The sequence below is a fragment of the Phalacrocorax aristotelis genome, chromosome 21, assembly GCF_949628215.1.
Source record: "Phalacrocorax aristotelis chromosome 21, bGulAri2.1, whole genome shotgun sequence".
NCBI classification, from domain to species: domain Eukaryota; kingdom Metazoa; phylum Chordata; class Aves; order Suliformes; family Phalacrocoracidae; genus Phalacrocorax; species Phalacrocorax aristotelis.
Genome location: NC_134296.1, coordinates 5,101,496 through 5,128,135, shown reverse-complemented (window position 1 = coordinate 5,128,135; position 26,640 = coordinate 5,101,496). Strand labels below are relative to the sequence as shown.

Below are 26,640 nucleotides of genomic sequence, written 5' to 3'. Positions count from 1 at the left end.
GCCCAGAACCTGCGGGTTGCCCTTCTCCTTTCCTCCTGACACAGCTCCAGCAGGGAGGGCCCCCAGGAAGCAGCATGTGAGCGGGTTCCCCAGCTGGAGCAGCGAGGTGCCGGGGTGCCTGGCAATACCGGCTCTACGGGACGGGGCAGGGACATGTCAAACACTACTAGCCGAGCCCAGCAGGAGCCCTGCCTCATTCCTCCCGGAGCTGCCAGGGAGGCCTGCGCCGCTGCCGCCGGCTGCCTTTGGCTGCACCCCAGCATCGCCGAAGCAGCACCAGGGCTGGGGCCTGATCCAGCTGCAACAGCTTGTGTTGGTGGGTCCTGGGCTGATGGTCAGGGTCTGTGTGGTGCACAACCCCGCTTGCCCAGCTGACCCTTCTCTTAGCCTGACTTGAGGTGTTTTGGCAAATAGTTCTAAAAGCAGCAAGCCGAGGGGGAGGGTGTGACGCTGGGGATGTCGCTGCAGGCACAGCCCAGGATGGGCCACTGCTGCGGCTGCTTCTGCAGCAACTTCTTCTGAGGGTGGGAGTGGGGTTTATGGTAACATCTGGGATGTGTCCAGCAGAAAAAACGAGGGCTCGGCCACCACCGACCTCGTTTCAGCTCCCAGCAAGGCAAGCGCTTTCTGGGAAACGATGATGAAACATGCTGAGCAGATCTGAAGCGGGGGGTTAGTGGGGGTGTAGAAGAGGGCGATGCTCAGGGCAGGGCACAGGGAGCCAGCCCCAGCGCTGGTGCAGGCGTGGCATAGTGAAACGCTGGAGTCGGAGCAGCAAATGTGGTGCTAAAGGCAAAGGGTTTCTGATGGGGGGACAGGGATGGGAGACACTAACCACCACCCTGCCGCTGTCTCTCACAGCCACAATGAAAGGCGGAACACGTTCCTGCACCCAGTGACAGGACAGGTCCCCGAGGACAACTCAAGACTTGACTTGCAAAAGTAGGTTGGCTCCTGACTCCCCTGGTTTCAGGTCCTGGGAGCGGGTTGTGGTGGGGGACCAAGGTGGGCTGGGGTGTGGGGGGCTGGTGCCTGGGGTCTGGGTGCCAGGGGCCAGCTCCTGTGGGGTGGTGAAACACAGCTCTGCTGACTCAGCTCTCCCTCTGTGCCACAGACTGACCTTGGACATGTCAAGCAAAGTGGGTGGCAAGCGACCAGCAACCATCACCAGCGAGCCCTCCAACCACGCCATGGTGTCGGAGGTGCCCCCAGAGCGCCCCGGAGGCCGGGTGGGTGCCCAGAGCTGTGCGGCATGGCAGGCAGCAGCGGAGACGGGGTGCCGGGGGAGCCCCCGGGGACTGAGCGGCTCCTCTCCTCTGCAGGCTTCGCGCTCCTCCCGCAAGGGCATCGCCTTCGGGAAGCGCTCCAATTCCATGAAAAGGAACCCCAACGCGGCCGTGACCAAGAGCGGCTGGCTGTACAAGCAGGTACCCGAGCCCCTGCCGTACCAGGTGCCCTCCCGGGGCCGTACCATCCCCTTCCCGGGCACCTGTGGCATCACCCCCTCCCCAGGTGGGTGCTGCTCTCACTGCCCCTCTCTCGCAGGCCAGCTCAGGGGTAAAGCAGTGGAACAAGCGCTGGTTTGTGCTGGTGGATCGCTGCCTCTTCTACTACAAAGGTACGGCAGCGAGTACCTGCCTCGGGTGCCCCCTGTGGCTTGTCCCCCCTGGCAGGACCAGGTGGCCACCAGCCAGGTGCTTCCATGCAAACCCAGGTTGTTACCGTGCTCTGTTTTGCCAGTGCGGGTGAAGGGTCTGGATGTGACAGCCTGCCGGGGAGCGGTGGCTGTGCACAGCACCCCTTTTTGTGGGTGTTTGACACATCAGGGACTTTGAGGGGTTAATGCAGGCACCTTCCCCGGCCTCTCTGGCAGCAAGCTGGGCTCAGCCCTGGCAGCACAGCCCAGGGCTGGCATGAATAATTGAGCAGGCTGTTGTGCGAGAGCCCAGAGCCCAGCCGTGTGCTGGGGAGCAACAGGCAGGCAGTAGTTTCCCACAGGTGGGCTGCCTGCTTGCCTGCTCGCCTGCCCACCCATGGGAAGGAGCGATGGGCCCGTGTCCCCGCAGCAGCTTGTGGGTCTCTGCCGGGGGGCAGCCAGGGCTCCCAGCCCCTCCGTGCCTGTAACCCCCACATTTGCCCCCTAGATGAGAAAGAGGAGAGCATCCTGGGCAGCATCCCCCTCCTCAGCTTCCGCGTGGCAGCCGTGCAACCCTCCGACAACATCAGCAGGAAGCACACGTTCAAGGTCAGTGCGTGGTTGTGCCGGAGCTTGGAGGTGACGGAGCTCTGGGGCAGCGCTGGGATGGCGGTGACGCTTGCAGGGTCCCCACTGCTCCCTATTCTTGCTTTCTTGGTGATGGGGCATGGAGCAAGCTGGGGAGAGGAGTGACTGCAGTAACCCCACAGGGACCCTCTGCGCGGTTGTGCCTTCTGCCCGGGAAACTGAGGCACGCGTGGGGCAAAGCAGCGTGTCTAAGGTCATCACCCACCCCAGGCCTGAGCTGCTCCTGGGCTCTGCCCTTTGGGGTGCGCTGCTGCCCCCCAACCTGGGGAGGTGCTGGGTGCAGGGCGAGCAGCAGCACTGCCCTCACCCCTCTCCCTGCCTCACTTTCCCCTCTGCATCGCTGCTCCCAGCCAGCCTGTCCCCACCGGCCGCTGCGGTGCTTCTCAGCAGCACTCCCAGAGCCAGATGTAGAGAGGTGTCCCCAATTCCTCCTTGTTTTTTAGCCTGCTTTGACTGGCGTGCAAAGGAAAGGGAAACATATTTGCAAGGGTGTAGCCTGTAATGAATCGCTGCTCATCAGCCTGCGCTGCCGTGGGTGTTGGAGAGGAGAGCAGTGAGAGGCGGAGGGCGGCTGCTGCAGCCAGGGCTCTCCCGCGCCTGCCCCCGGCAGCAGACCTTGGTTATCCCTCGCTCGGTGCAGAGGCCGATCTTTCCCGGCACTTGTCGGCATCACCACGCACCTTCGCCGGCACAACTGCTCGTGCTGCCCGTGGTCCCTGGGAGGGTCATGGTAGCGCTCGTTTGTTGACGGATCGATGCGCAGGCTGGCTTGCGCTCGTGTACACTTGTGCAAAAACCCAGCGTGCACCTTCCTGTGCGTGAGCTGGTGCCTGGGGTCCCTGCAGGGCGCTGCGGAGGAGTTTTTCAATCTAAGGGATGGATTTTTGTAGCTCCCTCCTTTAAACGTGCATTTAAGCTGCAGCTGAGCACAATTTAGGGGCGAGTGCTGGCAAGTGGCAGCATGGGCTCTCCCATGTGCCTGTGCTGACGCTGGCAGCCAGCGAGGGGTCTCTGCCTGCGGCTTCTGCAGGTGACATCAGAGAAGTGACCTGGGGGTGTCAAAATATCTCTTAGCTTGTGACACTGGTGGGGAAAGAGCCTTACAAAGCTGCTGCCCACAAACTGAGCTCTGCAGGTGTGTGTGCGTGCCTTTCCATCTGCACATGAGAGTTTTGGGGGATGGTTTGGTTCAGAGAGGGTAGAGAGGGTCCCGACGGCCAGGAGAGGTCTCTGCTGTGGCGCCCATGCTCCTGCCATGCTGCGGCTTGACCCTTGTCTGTGTTTCCTCCTCTCTCTGCGGGCGAGGATCCCCGGACAGGAGGTCTCTCTTCGTGCCTGTCCACCATGCCAGCACCCCGCCACCACCTAGGTAGTACCTTCTTGTGTTTCTGATGCATGCAGAAGGGTGAGGGACCCGCAGGCTTGCCGGCATGCTCCGCTCCCCCAGCTCGCACTAATCCAGGGGACAAATTGGTTTGGTTTAGTCTTTTGCTCTGGCTGCAGAGCTTTCAGAGGCAGGAGTGCATGGGGGTTGCAGGAGGTGACCCCACAGCTGGGCCTGATGGCTGCATGCTCTGGGGAAGGGGAAGATGGAAACCCAAGGGAGGGTTTTAATCAGAACCCCATTTCCCATCTTTCAGGGGGAAAAACCTCCTGCTTTCTCCCTTTTCTCCCTCCTCACTGCCTCCTGTCCCTTCCCAGAGGGGGAAGGTGGAAGCTTCGAGAAGGCCCTGAGTAGCCAGACCTGCCCTCCAGCATGAGGTGGAGAGTGGGCACCAACATCTTGGACCAAGAGCGAACATTTTTCCCCAGAAATGTTGTCTGGGCCCAGAAGCCACCTTCCCCCCAGCCCTGCATGATTGATAATGCTCCATCAGGCGCTGCTGCTCTCACTGGGACATGGACCCTTTGCTGGTCCCATGCGCCCCGTGGGGACCCACTCAATGCTGGGGTGCAGCAACTGGGGTGCCGCTCCGCCAGTGTGGGGCCCTGGGGAGGGCTGGTCCCGAGCATCGCTGGGGGTGACCGCGGGGTACTCGTGGCCCCAGGGAACCCCCTGTGAGGGGACAAGGGCTGGCACTGGCTCTGCCTGTGAAGCCTTCCTCCTGCTCGGTGCTGCAGAGGATGCATGTGGGCGGGGGAGGGAAGTACCGTGCCTGGCTTCTGCGGTGGCAGGACCTTGTTCCGGGGTGGAAATGGAGCTCTCACCCTCCTGTCTGTGTCTCTCCCCACTTCTCTGCCTCCCTGCAGGTGACGGTGTGCTGGGTAGAGGAGATGCCAGCGAGTAACGAGCAGTCCCTGTCTCCCCAGGCCGAGCATGCTGGCATCCGGACTTACTTCTTCAGCGCCGAGAACACGGAGGAGCAGGAGTCCTGGATCCAAGCCATGGGCGAAGCCGCCCGGGTGCAGATCCCCCCGACCCAGAGGTCAGCACCTACCGTCTCCCTGTGTCACCCCTCTCCCCCGGGTCTTGGAGATAGGGTGGAGGGGCCGTGCATTGTGAATGGGGACCTCCTGGGAGCATGAGGGTCCCTCCGGAGAATGGAGCTGCGGACCATTGGCCCCCCAAGGCTGAGGGAGGGATGGGATATTACCAGCCATCCCAGGGGTCTTGCAAAGGGAAGGTAACCCTATCTCCTGCCTTGACACCCTCCAGGCACGAGAAACCAGACTCTGAAAACATCCCCCCCAGCAAACACCACCACCACCACCGCAACGCTACCCACCGTGAGCACCCCAAAGCCGACCCTGACACCAAGACCCGGGGGGAAGGCGATGGCCGTGGCTCGGAGAAGACTGAGAGGAAATCGGAGAGGACAGAGAGCAAGAAAGAGCCCTTGGCCAAAGCCAACGGCATCACCGGGCAGGAGGTGCCCTCAGAGCCTGGCAGTCCTTACCCCGAGGCACCCCGGGTGCCGGCAAGTGTGGAGCGGCCACCCCAGCCCAACGGCTGGCCGTACGCATCTCCCAGCCGCCCCGGCAGCACCGCATACCCCCCGCCCGATGGGGAGAGCGTGGCCCACCGCCGGGGCTTTGCCCCCCGCACCAACCCTGAGAAGATCGCCCAGCGCAAGAGCTCCATGACGCAGCTGCAGCAGTGGGTGAACTCGCGCCGGGGGAACATGCCCCCCGAGGAGCTGCGGAGGTGAGGGCTGTGGGGGGCTGGCCGGGGGCAGAGGGGGGTCCTGCTCCTTTTCTCCAGGGCTGCCCCTCAGGTGATGCTCTGGGAATGTCTTTCCCTTTCCCATCTGCTTTATCCCCTCCTGGGGTCAGAAAATCTCCTTTCCGGGCTGTCCCCACATGCCAGCTCTGAGCTGTGTGTGGGACACCCCAAAAAGCTGAGCAGGGTGGATTTTGGAGGGGGAAACCACCACGGGGTCCCTCGGAGGAGGGCTGCCAGCCAGCCAGCTTTCTGGATGCTGGTGTCGGAGCTGCCTGCTCTAAAGGTGTCCTCACCCACCAGAACACCTGGCTGCGGAGCGAGGGACCAGGCACCGCCTGGCCACCAGCCTGGCCCTCATGGCTCTCTTCCCCCCCAGCCCCACCAGGTTTTACCCCGTGTCTCGCCGAGTGCCCGACTGCTATTCCCCCTACTCACCCCAGTACCCCGAGGACTACCAGTACTACCCACCCGGGGTGCGCCCCGACAGCATCTGCTCCATGCCCGCCTACGAGCGGGTGAGCCCGCCCTGGGCGCTGGAGGACAAGCGGCATTCCTTCCGCAACGGGGGCACCTACCAGCTCCGCGACTGGAAGGAGCACCCCGGTTTTGGCCGGCAAGATGTCCCACTCTGGCTGCCCGGTCCTGGGAGGCAACCAACCTACTTGGACGAGGTGGATGCAGCCTCGGGCTCTCTGCGACGGATGTCACTGCAGCCCCGCTCCCGCTCCGTGCCCCGCTCGCCCAGCCAGGGATCCTACAGCCGGGCGCGGGTATACTCCCCGGTTCGCTCGCCCAGCGCCCGCTTTGAGCGGCTGCCACCCCGGGGAGAGGAGATTTACGCTGACCCCACCACCTTCATGATGAGGCGATCCATCAGTTCTCCAAAGGTAAATGCCCATCAGCGCTCGGGGTGCACAGGGTTGGAGCGGGATCCTCGCTGAGGGCATCAGGGCAGGGGTACTGCAGAACAGCTTGTCCCCTTTGCATGCACAGCCGGGCCTCAAAATGCCACCAAGTCCGTGGCTTGCAGCAGCTGATGGCTTTAGGTCCCCCTTCGCCATCATGCAAAGCCGCCCAGGTTGCGGTTGTTCCCCTCTGGCTACTCCTGCGCTGCTGTGAGCCCGGAGGGATGGGGCAGGAGGGGATGGGGTGGGAGCCCGGGGGTGCTCAGGGCCACCATGTGTGATGCCCTCCCAAGCAGAGAGCGCTGGTGTCCCTGTCTCATTACTGTGTGCCCCAAAGCCAGGCCTGACCCTGCTGCAGGGCCGGGGTCTGCCCTTGCATGTGCTTTTTGGCCTCTCACACACCTCTCACGTGTCTCTGGTTTTGGGGTGGGGGGGGTCTCCTCTCTTCTCAGTATGACTATCTGGGCGACAGACGGCCCATCCCTGCGGGAATGTATCCGTACCACTATCCGGCATCCCCCACTGTCCATGACAAAATGGTATGTATGCTGCTGGTGCTGGGGGGGTGAGCCCCGGTGGACCGGGGTGCACAGAGCCCCCTGGGGAGGTGGGCCAGCTCGGGGGCTCCTTGCTCAGGCTGCCGAGGGGGACCTGCTCTGTTCCAGGGGCAGCTTTGTGGGTCAGAGCTGGGCTGCTCTGGGGCAGGTCAGGAGCACAAGTCCTTTTACTGGTATCTCTGGTCCCTCCTGGCTGTGCCTGAAGGAAATCCTTGCAGAAAGGCCCCTGGCCCCTGCCTTACAGGCCCCAGGTCGCAGGGGCAGTGGGACACCCTTGGACCCCCGTACACACTGCGATGCTGGGGCAGGCTCGTCACCCCCAGGGCGGTCCCCGGCAAGGACGGGGCTGAGGCTGGCATACACCCTGCACCTCTACCCCTCTTGATTCCTCACTTCTGGCTACAGCTGCTGCTTTCTCCTGCGTTGTTTCCCCTCTGAGCGCTGCGGGGTTGGAGCTGGCGGGGTGAGACTTGCAGGTCCCCCTGCAGACCGCGGTCCCAGAACTGCAGGGCAGGACGGTCATTGGAAAAGGGAGAAGCACGAGTTACCATAAGCTACCCATGCCGCCATCCATCCTCACTAGCCAGAGACCGCAGGGAAAGGTGCCTTTGGCAAGGCACCGTTACCTGGGAGGGAGAGCCGGGAGGAGAGCGGGTCTCCTGCAGAGCACATCCACGGCCGCTCTCCCGGCTCCGTGCCAGGGAGGTGCCTCGCTTCCCCGGCCCAGAGGTCTTCACATTTCTGTGGCCTTCACCTAACCGCTTTGCTTCTTCTTTTATATGTTTTGTTGTGTTCGTTTCTTGCCGCATGCCTGCTGGCTCCTGGTAGGATGAACTTTTAGACCTTCAGTTGCAAAGAAACCTAGAGTATTTGGACCAGCAGGTAGGCAGAGCTGGCTGCAAGCCTCACACTGCTTACGTCCCCGTGTGCCCTGTCCCCAGCGGCATCCCCCTCCTTCCCAGCGCAGCATCTCTTCCCCTAACATCCATCCTCACCCTTCTTGGCATTAAAGCAGCACGAGTCACCTTTGGTTTGCTTCTTCCATCCTTCCCGTCTGGAGGGTTGCTCATTGCTTGCCAGAAAAATCCCCCTGACAGTGCCTTCTGTGTGGTCTGCTGAAGTGGTGGTGGGGTCTTGGGGGGAGCCAAGGCAACTTCCCACATGCTGAGGGCCTTGGGGAGCTGCTCCCAGGGTGCAGGGGAGTCAGCCAGCTCTGAAACCGTCCCCAGGTTGGTCTGCACTGCGCTCGCTCGGGGCAGTGTGGGACACCGGTGCACGGTCCCAGTGTGGCCGTGCTGTATGGCATGTCCCCACACCCAGCAGGGCCCGAGCCAGGCTGCTGTGGGGTTCCTGGGGCTGGTGCCCCCCGAGTGGGGGGCAGCCGGGTGAGCCATGGGGAGCTGGACGGGTACAGGGTGGTTTCTGTGATGTGCTGACCCTGTTCCTCCTTGAAGGCGAGAGGCTTAATGCAGGGCTGGGGTCAAGCACCTGCTGGGATCGATACCAAAGCAGCAGCTCCCAGGTTTTTGCATGGCAGAGGGTGTTTGAAGGAAATCTGTGAACTGACTTCATCCCGGGAGGAGGGTGGGGACAATCCGGCTGGGAGAGTCCCCCAGGACTGGTGGGGTGGAAAGCACAGGCACTGGCTGAAGTCAAAGCCAGGGACAGGAGGTGTCAGCCAGTGCTGCAGCCCAGGCGCTTGCCTGCAAAAGCCGGGCTTGCACTAAGGGAGCTGCTCCAGAGACAATCTCATTAGTCTGCAAATCTCCATCGGTACAGTAATCGCCAAGATCTGTGTCTGCCTTGGAGCAGAGCCAAGGACAGGCAGGAGCACTCGCTGCAATAAAAGCTCTCTGGATTATTTCACGGCCATCGGCAGCAATGCTCGCTCTCTGAGGCTCTTTAAAACGCTCCCTAAAAAGGCTTTGCATCTCCTCCTCCTCTCCTGCTGACCTCTGGAGAGACTAATTTGGAGTGACGCTGTCAAGTATCTCTTTTCAAACAGCTTGCTGCTTTTTTTGTTTTTCCTTCTCTCTCCTTGTTTGTCCGGTCACTGGGACGGCTCCATCAGCTGCAGCCCACCTTGCAGACCTGCCCCCGGTTGGTGTTTGGTCCCTGGTTTGTCTTTAAACTGCCATCACCCCTTGGAGCTCGAGGGTCATGGCTGCAGGGCACGAGGGGCTTCCCTTGTGTTGTTTGCTCTGGGCTGTGGGCTCCTGCAGCGCTTCCGCAGGCAAAGGCAGCGGCGCAGCTCTGGTGCCGCTGGTTTGAGTGGCTCCACCGCACAGTACCGAGGGACCCTGCAGCCGTTACCGGCTGTGCACCCCGGTAGCGGTGCACTGAGAGCAGCAAACCCCTGCGGGTTGCAGGGGTATGAATGAGCCCTGGGGTTGGGGTCTGTCCTGCTCCCCTGGAGGGCTCGGCATGGCCCGGGTCAGCGCTGCCAGCTGGCTGCAGCTCTGGAGAGATACAGGCATGCTGAACATCATTGCATCCTTGCCCTGCCTGGCAGCACGGCCGTGGGAGCACCCTGTTCCCACCTGGCTCCGCTGCTTGAGGCTGCTGGGCTGGAGAAGGGGACGCTACTGTCCCCAGCTGCAGGCTTCAGTCACCTTCCCCTATGCCTGGAGCTCATCTGCGCCTCGAGCGGGGTCATCCCAGCCCTGGCTCTGCCACAAGGACAGGGCACTGAGCCGTTTGTCAACATGAGGAGTGGGGCCTGTCTGTCTGTGTGCTGGGACCACACTGTGCGTTGCAGCCGTGAGAGTCTCTGTGCCAGCTTGTGTCTGTGTGTGCAGTTTGCTGCTGCCCAGCTCGGGGCTGGCTCGGTTTTATCTGTGTCTTCCCCTCAACAAAGTTTCCAGGGCATGCAACCAGCCCAAGACACTCTTGACCGCCCAAGACAGAGCAGCAGCAGCCCAGGGCAGCCGTCCCCTTGCGGCTCAAGCCCCTGGGTCATCTCTTGGAGGTGGCATCTTGCAGCCTGATGCCCTGAGGATTCCTGGACTGAGCCACCCTGCTCCGACAGCACCCGAGCACTGCAGCACGCGAGCACATCTCTGCTGACCTCTGAACTTTTCTTCCCTGTCTGCCGCAGATGAGTGAAAGCGAAACCCTGATCAGTATGGTGAACAGGATGGTGGAGACCTCCTCCCCTAGGGCTCAGCTCTACATGCAAGTAAGCCTCCGGCCACCTGGCCGTGCATGGCTCGTGCATGGCAGCCACGCCAGCCGCCCCATGCCTCATCCCCGAGGTCACCTCCTGCCATTTCCACTCATGCAGACTCCAGCATCCATGTGGCTCTGGCACATCACGCTCTCAGTGACCTGCTGGTCCATCACAGGCTTTGCTAATCCATCCATGAGCCATTAAAACCCGGTAAATCCTTGTGCTGAGAGCACAAGGTGGGGGTGCAGCAGTCCTGAACTCATCCTTGTTTGGACTGGACTCGGGTGCTTTGCTCACCCTCTGTTTGCTGTCGTGTGTTGATGAGGCAAGGAGAAGCTGTGGGATCACTTAAAGACAGGAATCCAGCCCAAGGCTCTTAAACCAAAGCAATAACTCCCATAACAGGGAGAGGAAACATCCTTTTACCCCCTGAGGCTCTGGCTTGTTCCGTTCCCCTGCCTGGAGAGGGCTGCAAAAGCATTGGGGTGTCCCTGCTGATGTTGGGTTGCAGCTCCAAGCAAAGGCAGGTCCCATCACCCAGGAACGAGTGTCTGGGTGCACTGCAACCCTCAGCCCACCCTGCTGCCAGCCCCGGGCAGGGGGGTCATGGGCCCCACCATGTTCCCCAAGGCACCTCCTGGCTGTGCAAGTGTGCAGCAACCAGGCGATCACTGGGGTTTTCTGATGAAGGGAAGGTGCCTGTTCCCATCTGCTGTGAGTGGGGATGTGCTGGAGGGCAAAGCTGGGGCTGCTGAGATGCTCTCGCTGGCTGGGCTCCCTGCCCGGAGGCAGCAGCATCCCCATCCGCCAGGCTCTGCCCCCAGCCGTGCTGGGCATTTCCCAGGTTCAGGTCTATTTGCATTATCCTATAGTTTTAAATGGCTCTAAAGTAGCGTCTTGCTTTCTAGCAATAATGATCCCCTTCTTCCTATCTTATGCCTTTCATCTCGAGATCTTGGAGACATTTAATTGTTGAGGTCCCATTAGTAATTCAGATTTCCAGGAAAGGAAAATGACTCTCAGAGAAGCTGGATGGTAAACAGGCCCTGATGCAGCTGCTGATTTATAGGTGTTTCCACTCTGCTAAGTGGGATTACAGCTTAATCTTTCTGCCTTTGTTTCCCTGCCTGTGCATGGTGGCAGTTATACACCAGGCAGTTAATGATTCACGAGGCATCTCTTTAACTCAGCTCTTGGCGTCCTGCAGAGAGGTTGTCTCCGGCTAATTCCTGGCCGATGGGCACTGGGGCTGGGAACAGGGAGGGAGGCTGTGCCTTCATCCGAGCCACTGGGCAGGGCCAGAGCGAGAGCTCCAGCACCGACACCCCATGCTGCCTCCGAACCGATGCCAGGGTCTCCCCAGCTGTACCAGTTGCGGGGAGCACCCGCCGCCTCCGGAGACTCAGCTCTTGCCTCTCTTTTCCCCGCTCACGGGGCTGGGAGAGAGGGACTGGGAGCTGCCTTACCTTCCCCAGGGCCTCCGGAGCCAGGCTCACCCCACGCTCTGCTTGCAGGTGACACCCTTCCCGGAGGCCTACAGGGAGACAGTGCACGCCTACAAGATAAGCGAGCAAGACACTGATGTAAGAGCAAACATCCGTCCTGCATGTCCCCCCATTCTGCCCTGTGCTGTTGTCCCTGTCCCCCACCGCAGGTCTGTGATCCCCATAGAGGGAGCTGTGCCAAGTGCTCCTGCGCAGCCGGGGTGGGACCTGGTGCTGCCCCAGGTGTGGTGCGCGCTGCTCTGGGACTAAATTCTGTGCTGAGCTTGCTGCTTGGTCTTGCCCCATGTTCAGATCTGGCCCGCGTTACCCTGCCCAGGGGTGAGGTCCCTGCAATGAGAGCAGTGGGCTGGAAACCCCTCCCCAGGACCACGTGCTGGCCCATCAAACCAACCCCGTAGGCTGTGTCCCACCTGCATGCCATCTCTCTTGGCTGAGCGTGGAGCTATCTGCGTGGGTGCATTCCATTTCTGGGCTCTCATCCTCTCCTCCTTTTCTCTTTCCCTCCTGGGAACAGAAGCTGCTGGGGAAGCTCTGTGAGCAGAACAAGGTGCTTCGGGAGCAGGAGAGGCTGGTGCAGCAGCTCCGAGCAGAGAAGGTATGTGGTGGGCAGCTTAAGCAGCTATTTGGGGACAAACCTGGCTGCACAGCAATGGCCGTGTCCAGGCAGCACCTTTGTGGTGAGGAAGTGACATGTTCTACTGCCTTGGGGACAGCTCAGCAGGGATGTTTCTGAGCTGGAAGAGATGCCTTGGCCCCAGGACTCCCCATGCATTAGTGGCCTGTTAGGGAGAGGGACTGCAGCTCCTGCACTAGCTGGGTTCTCGTGGCTGCATCTCCCTCCTGTCTCCCCGTAGGAGAGCCTGGAGAGTGCCCTGATGGGGACGCACCAGGAGCTGGAGATGTTTGGGAGCCAGCCCGCCTTCCCGGAGAAGCTGCTGCACAAGAAGGAATCGCTCCAGAACCAGCTCATCAACATCCGCGTGGAGCTGTCGCAGGCCAGCACGGTATAACCAGCAACCCGTCTGCTGTGGTCCCCGTCCCGCCAGCCCTGGGCAGCTGCTGGCTCTGTCTCCCCCACTCACCACGATCCCTTTTCTCCCTTCCTGTAAAAAAAAAAAAAAAAAAAGAAGGGAAATACCCTTGGCTGGCTGGCATCCAAGAGGAGCCAAAGTCCCTCACTGAGGACAAAACAAATTAACCCTTGTGGTGCTGAGCTGGCACACGTGCCCGGAGCCATCTCAGCTCCTGCTTCCGCCTCTGGCTCCCCTGCACTGCTGTGCCTGGGGTGCTGTCGGCACCAGGCACTCCCACAGGCACAGCTTGGCTGGGACATGGCAGAGCTGGTACCCCCCCACTGCTGGCCCCTCCATAGCTGGGGGTGGCTTGTGTTGGGTGCAGCACCCTCATGCTTTCCCGGGTGCTCCCACGCTGCGCTGGCTGGGGCTGCTGCCAGACGGGGGAGGAACCTGCCAGAGACCCCCTAACCCACCTGCCTTTCCCCTGCCAGGCCTTGGCAAATAGCACTGCTGAGTATGAGAGCCTGGAGAGCGAGGTGTCTGCCCTGCACGACGACCTCTGGGAGCAGCTGAACCTGGATATCCAAGTGAGTGGGACCCTGCCAGCCCCTGGTCCCCCACCATCGCCGTGGAGGTGGAAACGCCACGGTGGTTCCTGCAGCCCTCCGCTTCCCCCAGATAGCTGGTTTGGAAGTGGCTGCCCTGTGCTCAGCCTCTGGTGTCCAGCTTTGGCCACAGGCAAGGTCAGAGGAACCGTGGGCACATGGGTGCCATCAAGGGGCTGCAGCCCAGCATTACCCATGCTGCCTGGGCTCCATCAGCTCCCCCCAGCCTGCGGCAGGCACCTGGGGGAGCAGAGAGATGGCTCCTGGCAGGAGATGGGCTGTGGGTGTGATGGCTCAGCCCTCCCCGGGCTGTGTCTGCTTCAGCTGAATGCCCACGGGTCCCACGGCTCGCCTCGGGACTGGGGTGCAGCAGGGCTGGCAGCAGTGGGAGCCACTCTGACCACTGCCTTTTCTCCCCTCCAGAACGAAATGCTCAACCGGCAGATCCAGAAGGAGATCTGGCGGATCCAGGATGTGATGGAGGGGCTGAGGAAGAACAACCCATCCCGCGGCACAGACACTGCCAAGCATAGAGGTGAGCAGGGTCCGTCCCTGCCGTTGCACAGCACGAACCCCAGCGTGCCACAGCTTGGGGTGTCCCTGGTGCCTGTGGTGCCACCAGGCAGGTGGCAGCACCTGCTCAGGGAGATGGAGGTCCTGGTGCAAGCACTTACTTCTGCTTCTCTCCACAGTGGCCATCGGCCCCTCGGGGACGTACAGCTCCAACAGCCCCGCCAGCCCCCTGAGCTCAGCCAGCCTTACCAGCCCCCTCAGCCCCTTCTCCCTCGTCTCCGGCTCCCAGGGCTCGCCCACCAAGCCAGGACCCGGCGAGGTGAGTGAGCTGGGGTGTCCCTAGGGAGTCCTTTGCCACCATCGGGTCCCCAGCCTGGCTCCGCAGGCTGGCCCGAGCCCTCGCTCTTGAGGGACGGGTGGGCACCAGGCACAGAGCGCAGCTGGGTTTCCTCATGGCTCTGCCTGGGGGCACCGTTTTGGCCACACGCATGGACTGTGGCGTCTCCCGGTGACATCTGGGTCCATGGGCCTTGCAGGGGCTGCAGCTGGGCTTTGCAGCCTTTGGGTTCCTGCACCAAGCAGCCCCAAAGGCTGAGAGTTGCTCAGCTCCAGCCTTTGGCTTCAGGACCAGCTGCTGCTGCTACCACAGTCCCCTCTCGCTGTCCTTGCTTGGGGTCCAGCAGTGCTGGTCTCACCTTCATCTGCGTGAAGTTGAGGGTGGAATTTGGGGACTCCCCAACCCCACCTGGCTGTGCAGAGGCAATGCCAATGTCTCCTGGAGGCTGCCAGCCCCAAGCTCAGGAGCCGCTCGCCCCTGAGCCCTGCTTGGCCCTGCTGCCATGGGGGGACGTGCAGCAGCGAGGGCAGCACAGGAGGTGGGAAGTGCTGTCCCCTCTGCATGGGGACACAGAGACTGTGGGGCCCTGGGAGCGGCGGCTGGCTGCTCTCCCTCTTTTCCTTGGCTCGACGCTTCCACTGTGTGTTGTCTCGATCTTTTTCTAACTCTCTCTTCCTTCCTGGCTCTCAGTGTCTCTGCTCTCATGCCTCACGCTCCTCTCCACCCCAGGAACCAGGCCCACCTCGACCTCCCCTCCCCAAGTCCTACGTACCCCTGGAGTCTCCTCCGACCGTTCCTCCGCTCCCCGGCGAGAGCCGCCTCTGGCCGTACCCCACCTCCCCTTCCTGGCAGCAAGGTGGCGAGGCGAAGAGGGGACAGGTACCGAAACCTCTCCAGAGCAGCCCCGCAGCAGTGTCCCTGTCCTCTTCCTCCCCGAGACGTCAGCTGGCAGGGTCTGGGACGAGGCGGGTGATGGGGCTGCCCACCCTCTGCCCTGGCAGAGGGGACAGGGACAGAGTGGAGGGGGCACTTGGCATGGGGAGGCAGCACGTGGCTGGTACCTGCCCTCTCCAATGGGAGCAACGGGCAGTGTTCCCCGGCAGCCTCGCCATGGCCCTCCTGTCCCCCTGCCAGGTTCCCTGCACCCACACCCAGCACCCGCTGCACCCACTCAGGACAGGGACTGGCTCCTCCTGAGCAGCCCCCAAAGCTGCTGCAGCCCCTGGTATCAGCCCCTCTGCTTTCCTCTGCCCTCCCCGCTCTTGCTGTCCTTCAGTGGTGCCGCTCCCCACAGTACTGTCAGACCCTGCCGATGGGGGTGACCCCCCCCAGCTCCTGCCCACCCAGGGCAAGCCTGGATTTGGGAATTCCTGGTAATGCTTTGGCCGTGCTCCTGCCGGGGGAAGAGGCCAAGTTTGGATACCAGGAGATGCAAACATCCTTGCAGCTGGGGGTTCAGGATGAGTGCACATGGGGGATGGCACCCCAAAGCAGTGGCCGTGCTGAGTTGGGAAGGGTTATGGACCCCACTGCGAGTGCAAGTGGCATCTCTAACAGCCGTGCGGCTGCAGGGTAGCCCAGTCATGGCGGCATGGTGATCCGTGGGGTGTAAGGGGTGTCGGGATGTGTGATCTCCATGAAGAGCACAGGGCAGCTGAGGGGGGCACGTTGGGCTCCTCAGCTTGCTGCTGTCCCCCCCTCCATTGTACCAGCACCACTGTGCCGGTGCCCGGGCCCTGGGCAGGCCGTGTCCAGGGGATGCAGGAAGGGAAGGACCCTGAAAATGGCCCTTTGCTCACTCTCTGCTGCTGCACAGTGTCTGCCCTGACTTCTGCCCCCACGGGACCCTGTACCCACCTGCAGGCACGGGATCTTGCTGGAGCTCAGCACAGAGCCAGGGCATCCCTGTCCTGGAGGTCCTGGGTGCCACCTCCGAGCGGTGGCGGGATCATCACCCCTGCAGGAAGCTTTTCCCACACAGGAGCCTGTCCTACAGGAACAGCCATCGTTGCCCAGCCCTGATGGGCTGGGGTGTAGCGGGGGCAAGAGCTGCGGAGCCCTGCCAGCCCCTTTCCCCACACATTTGGGGTGCGCTGGTACCACCTGGTGTCTGTGTGTCTGTCCACTCCTTGGAGTGTGTCTGTGGGCTGTATTGTCACCCCGTGGCTGCAGAGAGCAGTGGGTCTGTCTCCAGGCAGAGCATGGCCCCCAGACAGGACAGAGACTCATGGGGACCTGCTTTCCCCCGCAGCCCAAGCCGAGCTTCGAGCAGAGCAAGAAAGAGGTGCAGCGAGCAGCCCCCACCGGGTCGTCTGCCGAGGGGCTTCCGCAGAGCCGGCAGGAGCAGGAGGCAGAGAAGCAAGCGGCTCTCAACAAGGGTATGGCAATGGGGTCGGCGGGTCCCGCTCCAGCAGGCTTCCCATGCTTGCCAGGGGCACCCGGCACCTTGCTGGGCCCCTGCCCTTGGTCCCCGGCGGGGTTCAGCCTGGTGTTTCGGTTTGCTCCACAGTGGGCATCGTGCCCCCCAGGACCAAGTCTCCAGCAGAGGAGGAGGTGGTGCCTGTGGCTGGTGTGCCAAGGAGGAGCACCGGTGGCATGGCCAACGGGCTCAGCTCTCGGGTAGGGCTTGCATCCAGGGGCTGGGGGCCGGGGTGGTGGGGCTGGGGGCTAGGTTAGCAAAGTGGGGGCTGTTTCACAGCCTGCAGGACTGGGGTAGGGCATAGGGGACCCCCTCTCTGCATGGCTCCACGTATCAGCATCCAGCTCCTCAGGACCCCCCGGGCTATTTCAGTGCCTTACCCTACCCCATGAGCAGGCTGAGCAGCCCCATTCCAGGGGGTTGTGGCACTGGGTGAGGGGCCGGACCCTGCTGCAGGCAGGGGTGCGTGACCGTGGGGCTGGGCTTTCCCCAGGAGAGACCAAAGAGCGCCGTGTTTGCCAACGAGACGAAGGTGAAGATGAGCGTAGAGGAGCAGATTGACCGCATGAAACGCCACCAGAGCGGCTCAATGAAGGAGAAGCGGCGCAGCCTGCAGCTCCCCGGCAGCCAGCAGCCCGACATCCCCAGCACAAAGGCACCCACCTCCTACAAGCTGGTGAGTCCCTGCACCCACTGTGGGGCTGGGGCAAACTGGCCTTTGCTTTGCAGAGTGCCTGAGGTCTCTGATGGTGCAGAGGGGACATTGGGGGCTGGGGAAGGTGGTGGGGGCTGGGGTAGGGGACAGCGTGCCATCCCCCAGGGACTCAGTGGGCTGGGGTTCCTCGCAGGTGCGCCGGCACCGCAGCATCCATGAGGTGGACATCTCCGACCTGGAGGCAGCGCTGCGCTCCGATGACCCCGGCAAGGTCTACGAGACGCCCCAGGAGGAGATCGCACGGCTGCGCAAGATGGAGCTGGAGCCGCAGCACTATGATGTGGACATCAACAAGGAGGTGAGGACGGGCTGTCCGGGGGGAACTGGCAGCCTGGGAATGGGGCATCCTTCCCTCCGCACCCTGCACTGGGGGGGTCGATCCATCCTCCTGTATCAGCCAGGATCCTGGAGCCACTGGCTGTGCCCAGCCAGGGGCTGCCCTTGCCAGGCGTGTGCTTAAGCTGGGGGCGAGTGGGGCAGATGGGTGCTGGACCAGGGACGGGTCCCCAGTGCTGGCACTTGGCTTAGCCCTTGCTGCTGTGCCCAGCTCTCCACGCCAGACAAAGTCATCATCCCTGAGCGGTATGTTGAACTGGAGCCCGACACGCCGCTCAGCCCCGAGGAGATGAAGGAGAAGCAGAAGAAGGTGGAAAGGATCAAGACACTTATTGCCAAATCCAGGTGAGGCTGCTGTGCCCGTGCCCACACCAGCCATCCTTGGGTGCACCCTGCCACCCGCCTGCACCCCTTCCCTGGCCCTCCCCGCAGGGTCTGTCCCGCTGGGGCCAGGTATGGGTGCTGACGCCGGGTGCTCTGCGCAGCCTGCAGAACGTCATCCCCCTGGGCGAGGGAGAGGTGGATGCCCCCCAGGACCCCGAAACCCAGCTGCAGGAGCAGGAGAAGAGGATAGAGATCTCATGTGCACTGGCTGCTGAGGCCTCCCGCCGGGGCCGCATGCTCTCGGGTAAGGCGCAGGGAGGGCACAGAGGTTGGATCCTCCCTGCCCCGCGGAAGAGTGGACCACAGGTAGCGTTATAGGCCGAGCGGTCAGGAGGGGTGAGGGCAGGGCAGACTGGGCAGGTTGGATGCAGAACCAGCTGATGGGCTGGACAGGCAGCAAGAGCGAGGCACCAGTACAGGCAGGAGAGCAGACTGCATCGGTCCTGGCGCAGGGCATCCCTGTGCCGTGGGAGAGCAGGCTGCATCGGTCCTGGCGCAGGGCATCCCTGTGCCGTGGGAGAGCAGGCTGCATCGGTCCTGGCGCAGGGCATCGCTGTGCCGTGGGAGAGCAGCCTGCATCGGTCCTGGCGCAGGGCATCCCTGTGCCGTGGGAGAGCAGCCTGCATCGGTCCTGGCGCAGGGCATCGCTGTGCAGTGGCAGAGCAGGCTGCATCTGTCCTGGCGTAGGGCATCGCTGTGCCGTGGGAGAGCAGCCTGCATCGGTCCTGGCGCAGGGCATCCCTGTGCCGTGGGAGAGCAGCCTGCATCGGTCCTGGCGTAGGGCATCGCTGTGCCGTGGGAGAGCAGCCTGCATCGGTCCTGGCGCAGGGCATCGCTGTGCAGTGGCAGAGCAGGCTGCATCGGTCCTGGCGCAGGGCATCGCTGTGCCGTGGGAGAGCAGGCTGCATCGGTCCTGGCGCAGGGCATCCCTGTGCCGTGGGAGAGCAGGCTGCATCGGTCCTGGCGCAGGGCATCCCTGTGCCGTGGGAGAGCAGGCTGCATGCATCGGTCCTGGCGCAGGGCATCGCTGTGCCATGGGAGAGCAGCCTGCATCGGTCCTGGCGCAGGGCATCGCTGTGCCGTGGGAGAGCAGGCTGCATCGGTCCTGGCGCAGGGCATCCCTGTGCCGTGGGAGAGCAGGCTGCATCGGTCCTGGCGCAGGGCATCGCTGTGCCGTGGGAGAGCAGCCTGCATCGGTCCTGGCGCAGGGCATCGCTGTGCCGTGGGAGAGCAGGCTGCATCGGTCCTGACGCAGGGCATCGCTGTGCCGTGGGAGAGCAGCCTGCATCGGTCCTGGCGCAGGGCATCGCTGTGCCATGGGAGAGCAGGCTGCATCGGTCCTGGCGCAGGGCATCCCTGTGCCGTGGGAGAGCAGGCTGCATCGGTCCTGGCGCAGGGCATCCCTGTGCCGTGGGAGAGCAGGCTGCATCGGTCCTGGCGCAGGGCATCGCTGTGCAGTGGCAGAGCTAGCCCAGTGATGCCAGCAGCTGCCGGGGCCCTGCCTGAAGTGCCGGCGGCTGCTCTCCCCAGTGCTGAGCGTTGTGGGATGGAGTAGTCGCTTCGGCCAGGCACAGGTTTTGGCACCTTGTCAGGCTGCAGGATGGGAGCGCCTGGCCGTGCAGCGCGCGGCGGCGCACCGTGCCTGAGCGAGTGTGGTGGCACGCCGTGCCTTGTCCATGAGGAGCCTTGTGGGGAGCTCACGTGTGCCTGCTGCGGCCAGGCGCCGCTGTGGCTGTTTGTCCTGACCGTGCTTGCTTCCTCCCTTCCTTCCTCTCTGTTTCCTCCCCTCCGCTAACCTCTCGCTGGGTCGCCTCCTTCCCCTTGCCGCTGCCAGCAGCTTGTGTTCTTCATGCCCTTCTCCCATTTCTTGTTTCCAGCTCAATGCGCTACCCCAAGCCCTCCCACCTCCCCAGCCTCCCCGACTCCACCGACCAACCCCCTCTCGTCTGAAACATCCCGGGTCGCCGACAACAGCCATTTTATGCGTGTCTGAGCCATGAAGTAAGCACCTCTTCTCTCGTACTTCATCTCATTCTCTCTCCATCCTGGGGGACCGGGTGGGGGGTGCCTCTTCTGCGCCCAGCATCTGTCCATTGCTGCTTGCTCCAGCTAACGTCTCTTGAGCCACGTCAGCCCCATCTCCTCCCATGGACCAGGTGCAAGTGTCCTCCGAGGTGAAGCCCCCCGGGCTGAGTCAGCCAGGGAGCCCCAGTGTGGGCAGTGGGGGCCCACACATGGAGCAAAAGGTAGGGTGGTCCAGGGGCCAGGCTCTGGGGGATGCCTGCCCTGGCACATCTGGATTGGTGGCTACAAACTGGGGGGGGACACAGTGTCCCCCTGCTCGGTTGGAGCTTCCCCCTAGGCAGCTGGGGGCATAGAGCTGAATCTACACTATGTTTTCTACTGAGGAGGGCAGGAAGGATCTTGGTGGGTGGGCACAGGGGCTGCCTCTCCACCAGCCACGTCCACATGTAGCTCAGCCCCACTCTCTTCTCCCTCCAGCTCAAGCCCTGGCTGCTGCTGGCACCATCAAGTTCCACGGGGCCACGTTTTAGCACCCCAATATGACACCGAACCTCTCACCATCGTTTTTGGTTCTCCCGGACCCCCTTCCCTCCCACCGATGGCGAGACCACCCTGTACAGCCGAGCAGGAAGATACATTGCCGACTGCAAAGCTTCTCTTCCCTGTCCCGGAGAAGATGTGCAGGTGACGGGAGGTTGTCCGCTGGAGCGTGCTGCCCAAGGAGCCCGCGGGCTGCCAGCTGGCACGGGGACAGATCTGCAGTGTCCTGGGCATCAGGCTTGCGTGGGCAGCCAAGCAGGCGCATCTGCAGCAGCGGCCCCCGCCACAGCAGCTGTCTCCCTGCCAGGGGAGCGTAGGACTCCCTGGGCTCCCTGTGCTGATGCGTTGGTCTCCCAAAGGTCTGTGAAGGGGCTCTTCTGGGTGGAGACCAGCCAGTCCCCACCGTGGATGGTGCTTCCACTGGACCTGGATGCTCCATCGCTGCTCCTTGGGCACCTCTTCCCCTCCCTGTGCCCTGAACCTGCTTTTAGCATCCATCTGGCTGGGGGTAGTAGCCAGCAGAGCCTGGCCTGTCCGTCGCTCCTCGCTCTGGTGGGTCAGCAGGAGGAAGAAGGAGCTGTATCGGGGACAGGGCGGCTGGAGGTGGGACCGGGGGGAGGACACGGAGGAGCCCAGGGGAGCAGCGTGCTCAGGATCGAGGTGATATGAGGCCTGCCCGGGGCACCGGTGCGCCGCTGGCACGGAGCAGGAGGTCTGGGCAGGGATGGGGATGTTGCATGGGAGCAGAGGGGCGGTGGAATGGTGAAGCCATGGGGTTGGCAGGGATCCATCTGCCGTGGATGGGGATGGTGACAAGAAGGGGAAGGAGCTTGGGAGCCAGGCGGTAGCAGCAGGGCTCATCCTTGGCACGGGGAGCAGCACCGCGGCTCCCCCGACCTTGGCGGCTTGCCCCAAGACCTTGCCATTGCACTCCAGACCCTTCAATGTGTTTGGTTTTCCTGTAGCAAGTTTAACCTTTTCTTTAGCTTTCTGGAATGAGGAAAAAAAGCTGGTTCTGCCTGGAAAAGGGGAATCCCACGCGAGGTTGTGCAGTTGGCAGGGCTGCTGTGATGGGGCCGGGGTGGACAAGGTGGATGGAGTTGAGGAGCTAGATGCCATCCATCCTGCAGCTATTTCTCTACTGGCCTGATCCTGACACCCACCAGGACGCCTGCCCCGTGCTCCCCCCTCTGCATCCCCATCGCCCCCCGCGCACCCCATCTTAGCAATACTGGTGGCATCCCAGGAGCCCCGAGTCCCACTCCGCTCCAGAGCCTCCCGCAGCCCTCTTAGCTCATAAAGCTGGCCCTTTATTTTGCTATTACATGCCTTAATATATGTTTTATGGAAATTATACATTTATAATATATATCTATATTTGTTTTTCTCTTCTTTTCTGGGAGGTACTGTTTTGTGCTAATCTCTCTCTCCGCAGGGTTGTTGGCACCAGCCTTGCCAATGAGTTACAAAAGCAGATTCTTCGCCAATTTATCAGAGAAAGAAAAAAAAGAAAAAAAAAACCTATTTAAAATATATATATATTTTCTGCTTTTATTAAAAGCAAATTTATTTAAAATAAAATATAAAGAGACTGTAAGTTTTAAGAGATGACGCGTTTATTTCCCCGTCCCTGAGCACCGGGGCGGGCTCCCCAGCTCATGTAACTGGGGCAGACCCCACTTACACCGGCTGTGGGGACACCGCCGGGGACCAGCCGGGGACCACAGTGCACGGCTGTGGCCCACGCAGGGGCTGTGCTGCCCGGCGGGGAGCCGAGGGGGCGCGCAGACCCATAGGCAGCAATTCCTCCTGTCTCTGGGGGCCGGAGGGGACGAGGAGCATCCCGGCATTCCTGCCCCTGGCGTGCTCGGAGCCGCCGGAGAGCTCCGGCTCAGCCGCGCTGCGGTGGCCGGGTCTGAGCCTTCCCCAAGGTGGGAGCACAGCCTGGTGCACCGGGACCCCCCCACGGCTGCCCTGTTGTGGAACCCGGTGGTCATTATTTGTTTTTGTTTTGGGTTTTTTTTTTCTAAAAAAACCTTAATTCTTAATTTTATTTTGGTTATTATTTTTCATAACACTTCATATACCAGTGACTTGTAACCAAGGAAGGATTTGCATCGGGAGGAAATCTATTTATGCACTGGGGAGGGTGGGAAGGGAGGCATTTGTTTTCTGGGTTTTTTGCTAGTGTTAGAGAAATAAAAGTATCTAATAAACAACAAGGTGTCACTGTCTTTTGTCTAGAGGTGACCTCAGGTAACACTTTAATACTAGACTGAGAGGCAGTGGGTGAATGGCTACAGCATTTCCCCTGTTCGGGAAGGGTCTGGCCTTGCCCATAGCTCACTCCAGGACTGGTGGCACCTTGTCCCTGTTTTGGGTGGTCGTTTTCCCAGTGGAGTTTATTTTAGCTGTTGCTGCTCAAAGGCCAGCCCTCTCGGAGGGGAAGATGCATTCATACCTGTCAAATTTGTCCAAAGCCAAGGAATAAAAGCAGCTGGTTTGTAAATGTGTGGAGCTGGCCCCTTTGGGCTTTCCCGAGGGACATGGGTGTAGAGGTCCCTGTGGGTGGCACGTGCCGTGCAGGGACCCCTGTGTCAGCCAGAGGCAGCAGGTCTGACCGAGCCATCGGCCCTGCATTGGGCAGCAAAGCCCGGGGCCAGCCCTTGGATGGGGCTGGGGCACAGCAGGTGCTGAAGCTCCCCCCTCCCATGGGGCGGCCTGGCTGTGAGCTGGGACCATCCCCACCCTGCATGATGCACTGCTGATGATGCTGCGGGGAGCTGTGTGTGCAACACCCAGCGCCATGCAGGGCTCCCTCCCAGCCGGGGGCTCACGGTGCCCCACGTACCACTCAGACACCCCAAGGGCTGCCACAGCCACGTGCATCCCCCTATTTTGGGGATTGCTCCAAGCCATCCCCTCCCAGGGAAGGCATGCGAGCTGGGGCAGGGAGGGCAGGACTGGGCAGGGACCCGCAGCCACCAGCCCCTCTATATGTCACCCTGCAGCGGTGCCCGGCCACCACATCCCCCCCAAAGGAGGTGCTGCCGCCTCGGGGCAGGCACTGCCAGGATGTTAATGATTTGCAGGATGACGTGGGGACTAAAGGCCTTTCCAAGGGTCACTGCCGAGGAGGTGCGTGGAAGGGCAGCCGGCCTCTACCCAGCCCCACCGTCTGCAAGATGGTGTCTCTGACCGACTTCCAGCGTAAGCGGGCGAGCGGGCTCGGGTGGCCGTGTCCCGGCGGCGATGCTTAGCCCCGTGGGACCAGGGCTTACCATGGGGATGCTCCACAGAGCCGAGCCGGGGCTGGAAGCTGCTGACTGGAGCTGCTGACATAGGGGCAGGGAGCGGGTGCAATGGCAAGCCCCGTCCCAGCATGGGGGACACAGCAGGAGCCCTGCCGGGACGTGGGGACCAGGCAGGGAGGTGCGTGGGGATGAGCACCACGGGTGCTGCAGAGCTGGGTTTGCTCTCACCCTCTGCCCCAGGTCTGCATCAGGAGCAGCAACTGGGGAGGTGCCTGGCTTGTCCAGAGAGCATCGCCAGCCTCTCCCACCGGCTGCCTGCACTGACACCCTTCGTGCCACTGCTCAGAAAAATGCTGGAGACAACCCTCCCATTTATTTTTTTCTTTGTGGTTTATTCTTTTTCTGGCAACACAGAGGAGTTTCTGGGGTATGCAACAGTCTCCCCAAGGCTTGGTAATATGGAAAGGCTGTTTCTAAACTTTAGAAACAGATCCAAAACACTTCTGGGAGGGAATGGTCCAGGGAGGTGCCAAGGAGAGCAACCGCAGCGCAAGGTAGGACCTGAGCTGTGTGCCTGAGCCCCCGTCTCAGCCTACCTCCTGTCGTCCACAGGGATCGGCGTGGGACTAGTTGGATTTGGCCTCTTCTTCATCTTTTTTGGGATGCTCTTGTACTTCGACTCAGTGCTCCTGGCCTTCGGGAATGTGAGTATAGTGGGGCCAGGGCTCCCTGCAGGAGGCACCGATGCCCAGGATGGAGCAAAGGGTCCGTCTGGGCAGCACTCCTCTGACCTGCTTCCCTTCATCCTCCCAGATCCTCTTCCTCTCTGGCTTGGTCTTCATCATCGGCTTCAAGAGGACCTTCACCTTCTTCTTCCAGCGGCCAAAGCTGAAGGGCACCAGCTTCTTCCTTGGGGGGGTCCTCATTGTCCTCATGCGGTGGCCCCTCCTGGGCATGCTGCTGGAGGCTTATGGCTTCTTCACCCTCTTCAGGTCCATACCGCAGCTCCTGGGTGCCCAGCGTGGCATTGGGTGCCCTGGGCTGGAGAGCGGGAGCTGGGCAAGCCTCGTGCCCTGCAGCCCTGGGCAGAGCCCCTGCTGCTCCCACCCCAGCGAAATCCTGGCATGGGGCTTAACAGAGACTTTTGTTTCAATACAGGAGTTTTTTGCCAGTGGCTTTTGGGTTTTTGGGCTCACTGACAAACATCCCCATGCTGAGCAAGGTGAGCAGGTGCTGGGCACGGTTCTCCCAGGCAGATGCGACCCTTCGGGTTTGCAGTCCTTGGGTGATATCAATCCCGATTGCTGTGGTTGGGACCAGACAGGGAAGGTCACCACGGTCTCTCCGCAGCCCCCTGAGGATGCACTAGAGGGTTTTACTGCTAATCAGGATCTGTCCCTGTTGCAGCTCTTGCAGAAGGTGGGAGACAGCAGCTCCATGGTGTGACCTGCGAGACAGGCCGAATTGCTGGAGGTGGGACGGCTCGAGCAAGCCCCGGGCCCGGCTCTCCCATGGTGAGCTGTTGCCTCTCTCAGCCCTGGGACCCTCGGCACTGGCTGGAGCCACCCACACTGCGGGCCCAGTGCCGTGCTGCCCCGCGGGGCTCCTGTGAGCAGCTCCTGAGAGAGGCTTCGAGGACCAAACGCTGTGCCAGACGGGCCTCTGGAATTCCTAGCATTATTTTATTCTTTTTATCTTCCCCTGTTGAAAGATTTTATTAAAAAGTGTGTCTGAGACCAAACTCATATTGTGCTCCTTTCCTGTTGCTCAGGGCTTGCTTCAGCTCTAGCTCCTCTTAGTGTCACCAAGAGGCATCATGGCCATGCCTGGAGGTGGCACAGGGACCTTCCCATGGCCACGGCTGGACGTGGCACGGGGACCTTCCCATGGCCATGGCCCTGCCCCTGGCTGCCCTGCCCATGAGCCCCAGCCAGCGCGGGCAGCCCTGGCTTGCAGGCAGCGGCCATGGAGCTGCCTTCCCACGCGTCCCGCGGGGATGTGGGCTGCAGAGAGCAGAGCCGGGGGAGCCGCGGGAGAGGGCAGGGGAGGTTAGGAAAACACCCATTAAACCACATTAACATTTCATGACCTGATCGGAGGAGAGTAAATCACCCTGTTCAAATTCAGCGACCATGAAAAAGCAAATGACATCTGGGGTTATTAATTAATTGAGAGATGCTGGGGTGGGAGCAGGGGCTGGAGCAAAGACACAGAGTGCTGATATCTCTGAGAATTATGGGCCAGGACTCGCATTTCCCATAGACCTGTTTCCTGCGGGATGAGGCCAGGAGGGAGCAGAGCTGGACATGCTGGCTGCTGCCTGGCAGGATGGAGCTGGTGGGAGCTACGGTGGTGGTGGGCATCAGGACATCTCTGCCAGGGTTTATGCCAGGGGAACACCTCCATCCCACCCCAATGCCGGTATGGGTGCTGGGGGGGGGGGCGGCTGCTTGCTCATGACCCAGACATCTTCACCGCTCCAGGGGAGCCTGCCAAGATCTGCAGCTTATGCCCCAGAGAGGGATCTGGCCCCATCCACTGACATTCGAAGTATCTTTCCATCTGCTGTGCATCCTCATGGCCCCAGCACACCTTCTGGGAGAGCAATGGGAAGCTGCTGCTTTCCAGCCCATTTCTGTAGGGACAGAAAGCGGCTGTTTTGGCTGGCTGCTGGGGACTCCATCACATCACATCACCCACCACGTTCCCCCTCTGTCCCTTCTGCAGCTGGTTTGGCCTGAAGAACCATTCAGGCCCAGGTAAATCAGGTGCTTTCAAACCCCACTCAAGGCAGGACCTGCTCTGCTGGATGGTCTGGAGGACAAGCATCCCCCAGTGCGAGGGGCCGGCTGCACGCAGGGTGACCTTCATGGCAGGCAAGAATGTGAGGACTGTGGAGTTCTCCTAGCTTAA

General features: G+C 61.7%; 2 protein-coding genes across 9 annotated transcripts in view; both read left to right on the top strand.

Annotated features, from left to right (window-relative positions):
• The window catches only part of PLEKHA6 (pleckstrin homology domain containing A6), a 52,539-nt gene extending 30,469 nt beyond the window's left edge, over positions 1-22,070 (top strand). For 2 of the 8 annotated variants that reach the window (XM_075115980.1, XM_075115978.1), the window contains exons 2-26: positions 862-942; positions 1,115-1,427; positions 1,546-1,618; positions 2,145-2,245; positions 4,535-4,710; positions 4,941-5,429; positions 5,824-6,334; positions 6,805-6,891; positions 7,738-7,791; positions 10,007-10,087; positions 11,593-11,661; positions 12,098-12,178; positions 12,438-12,587; positions 13,091-13,186; positions 13,628-13,739; positions 13,897-14,036; positions 14,784-14,933; positions 16,306-16,432; positions 16,564-16,673; positions 16,967-17,149; positions 17,322-17,486; positions 17,736-17,869; positions 18,010-18,152; positions 19,786-19,909; positions 20,411-22,070. In XM_075115980.1, the coding sequence (XP_074972081.1) occupies positions 1,128-1,427; positions 1,546-1,618; positions 2,145-2,245; positions 4,535-4,710; positions 4,941-5,429; positions 5,824-6,334; positions 6,805-6,891; positions 7,738-7,791; positions 10,007-10,087; positions 11,593-11,661; positions 12,098-12,178; positions 12,438-12,587; positions 13,091-13,186; positions 13,628-13,739; positions 13,897-14,036; positions 14,784-14,933; positions 16,306-16,432; positions 16,564-16,673; positions 16,967-17,149; positions 17,322-17,486; positions 17,736-17,869; positions 18,010-18,152; positions 19,786-19,901 (3,648 nt within the window). In that variant the 5' untranslated portion in view covers positions 862-942; positions 1,115-1,127 and the 3' untranslated portion in view covers positions 19,902-19,909; positions 20,411-22,070. The other 6 variants (XM_075115975.1, XM_075115973.1, XM_075115977.1 and 3 more) reach the window with 6 other exon arrangements.
• Positions 22,071-23,571: 1,501 nt separating this feature from the next.
• On the top strand, positions 23,572-25,472 carry GOLT1A (golgi transport 1A). Its single transcript, XM_075115214.1, has 5 exons — positions 23,572-23,683; positions 24,340-24,431; positions 24,541-24,719; positions 24,886-24,949; positions 25,135-25,472. Exons 1-5 carry the CDS (start codon positions 23,659-23,661, stop codon positions 25,171-25,173), a joined length of 399 nt encoding a protein of 132 aa, XP_074971315.1. The 5' UTR covers positions 23,572-23,658; the 3' UTR covers positions 25,174-25,472.
• Positions 25,473-26,640: the final 1,168 nt, after the last annotated feature.

What these genes read in the sequence shown, in the direction of transcription:
- GOLT1A (XM_075115214.1), top strand. Translation starts at nt 23,659, where the DNA reads ATGGTGTCTCTGACCGACTTCCAGC. An exon ending in GGCTTCTTCACCCTCTTCAG is followed by an intron (nt 24,720 to 24,885) that starts GTCCATACCGCA and finishes GTTTCAATACAG; the next exon opens with GAGTTTTTTGCCAGTGGCTT. An exon ending in ACATCCCCATGCTGAGCAAG is followed by an intron (nt 24,950 to 25,134) that starts GTGAGCAGGTGC and finishes TCCCTGTTGCAG; the next exon opens with CTCTTGCAGAAGGTGGGAGA.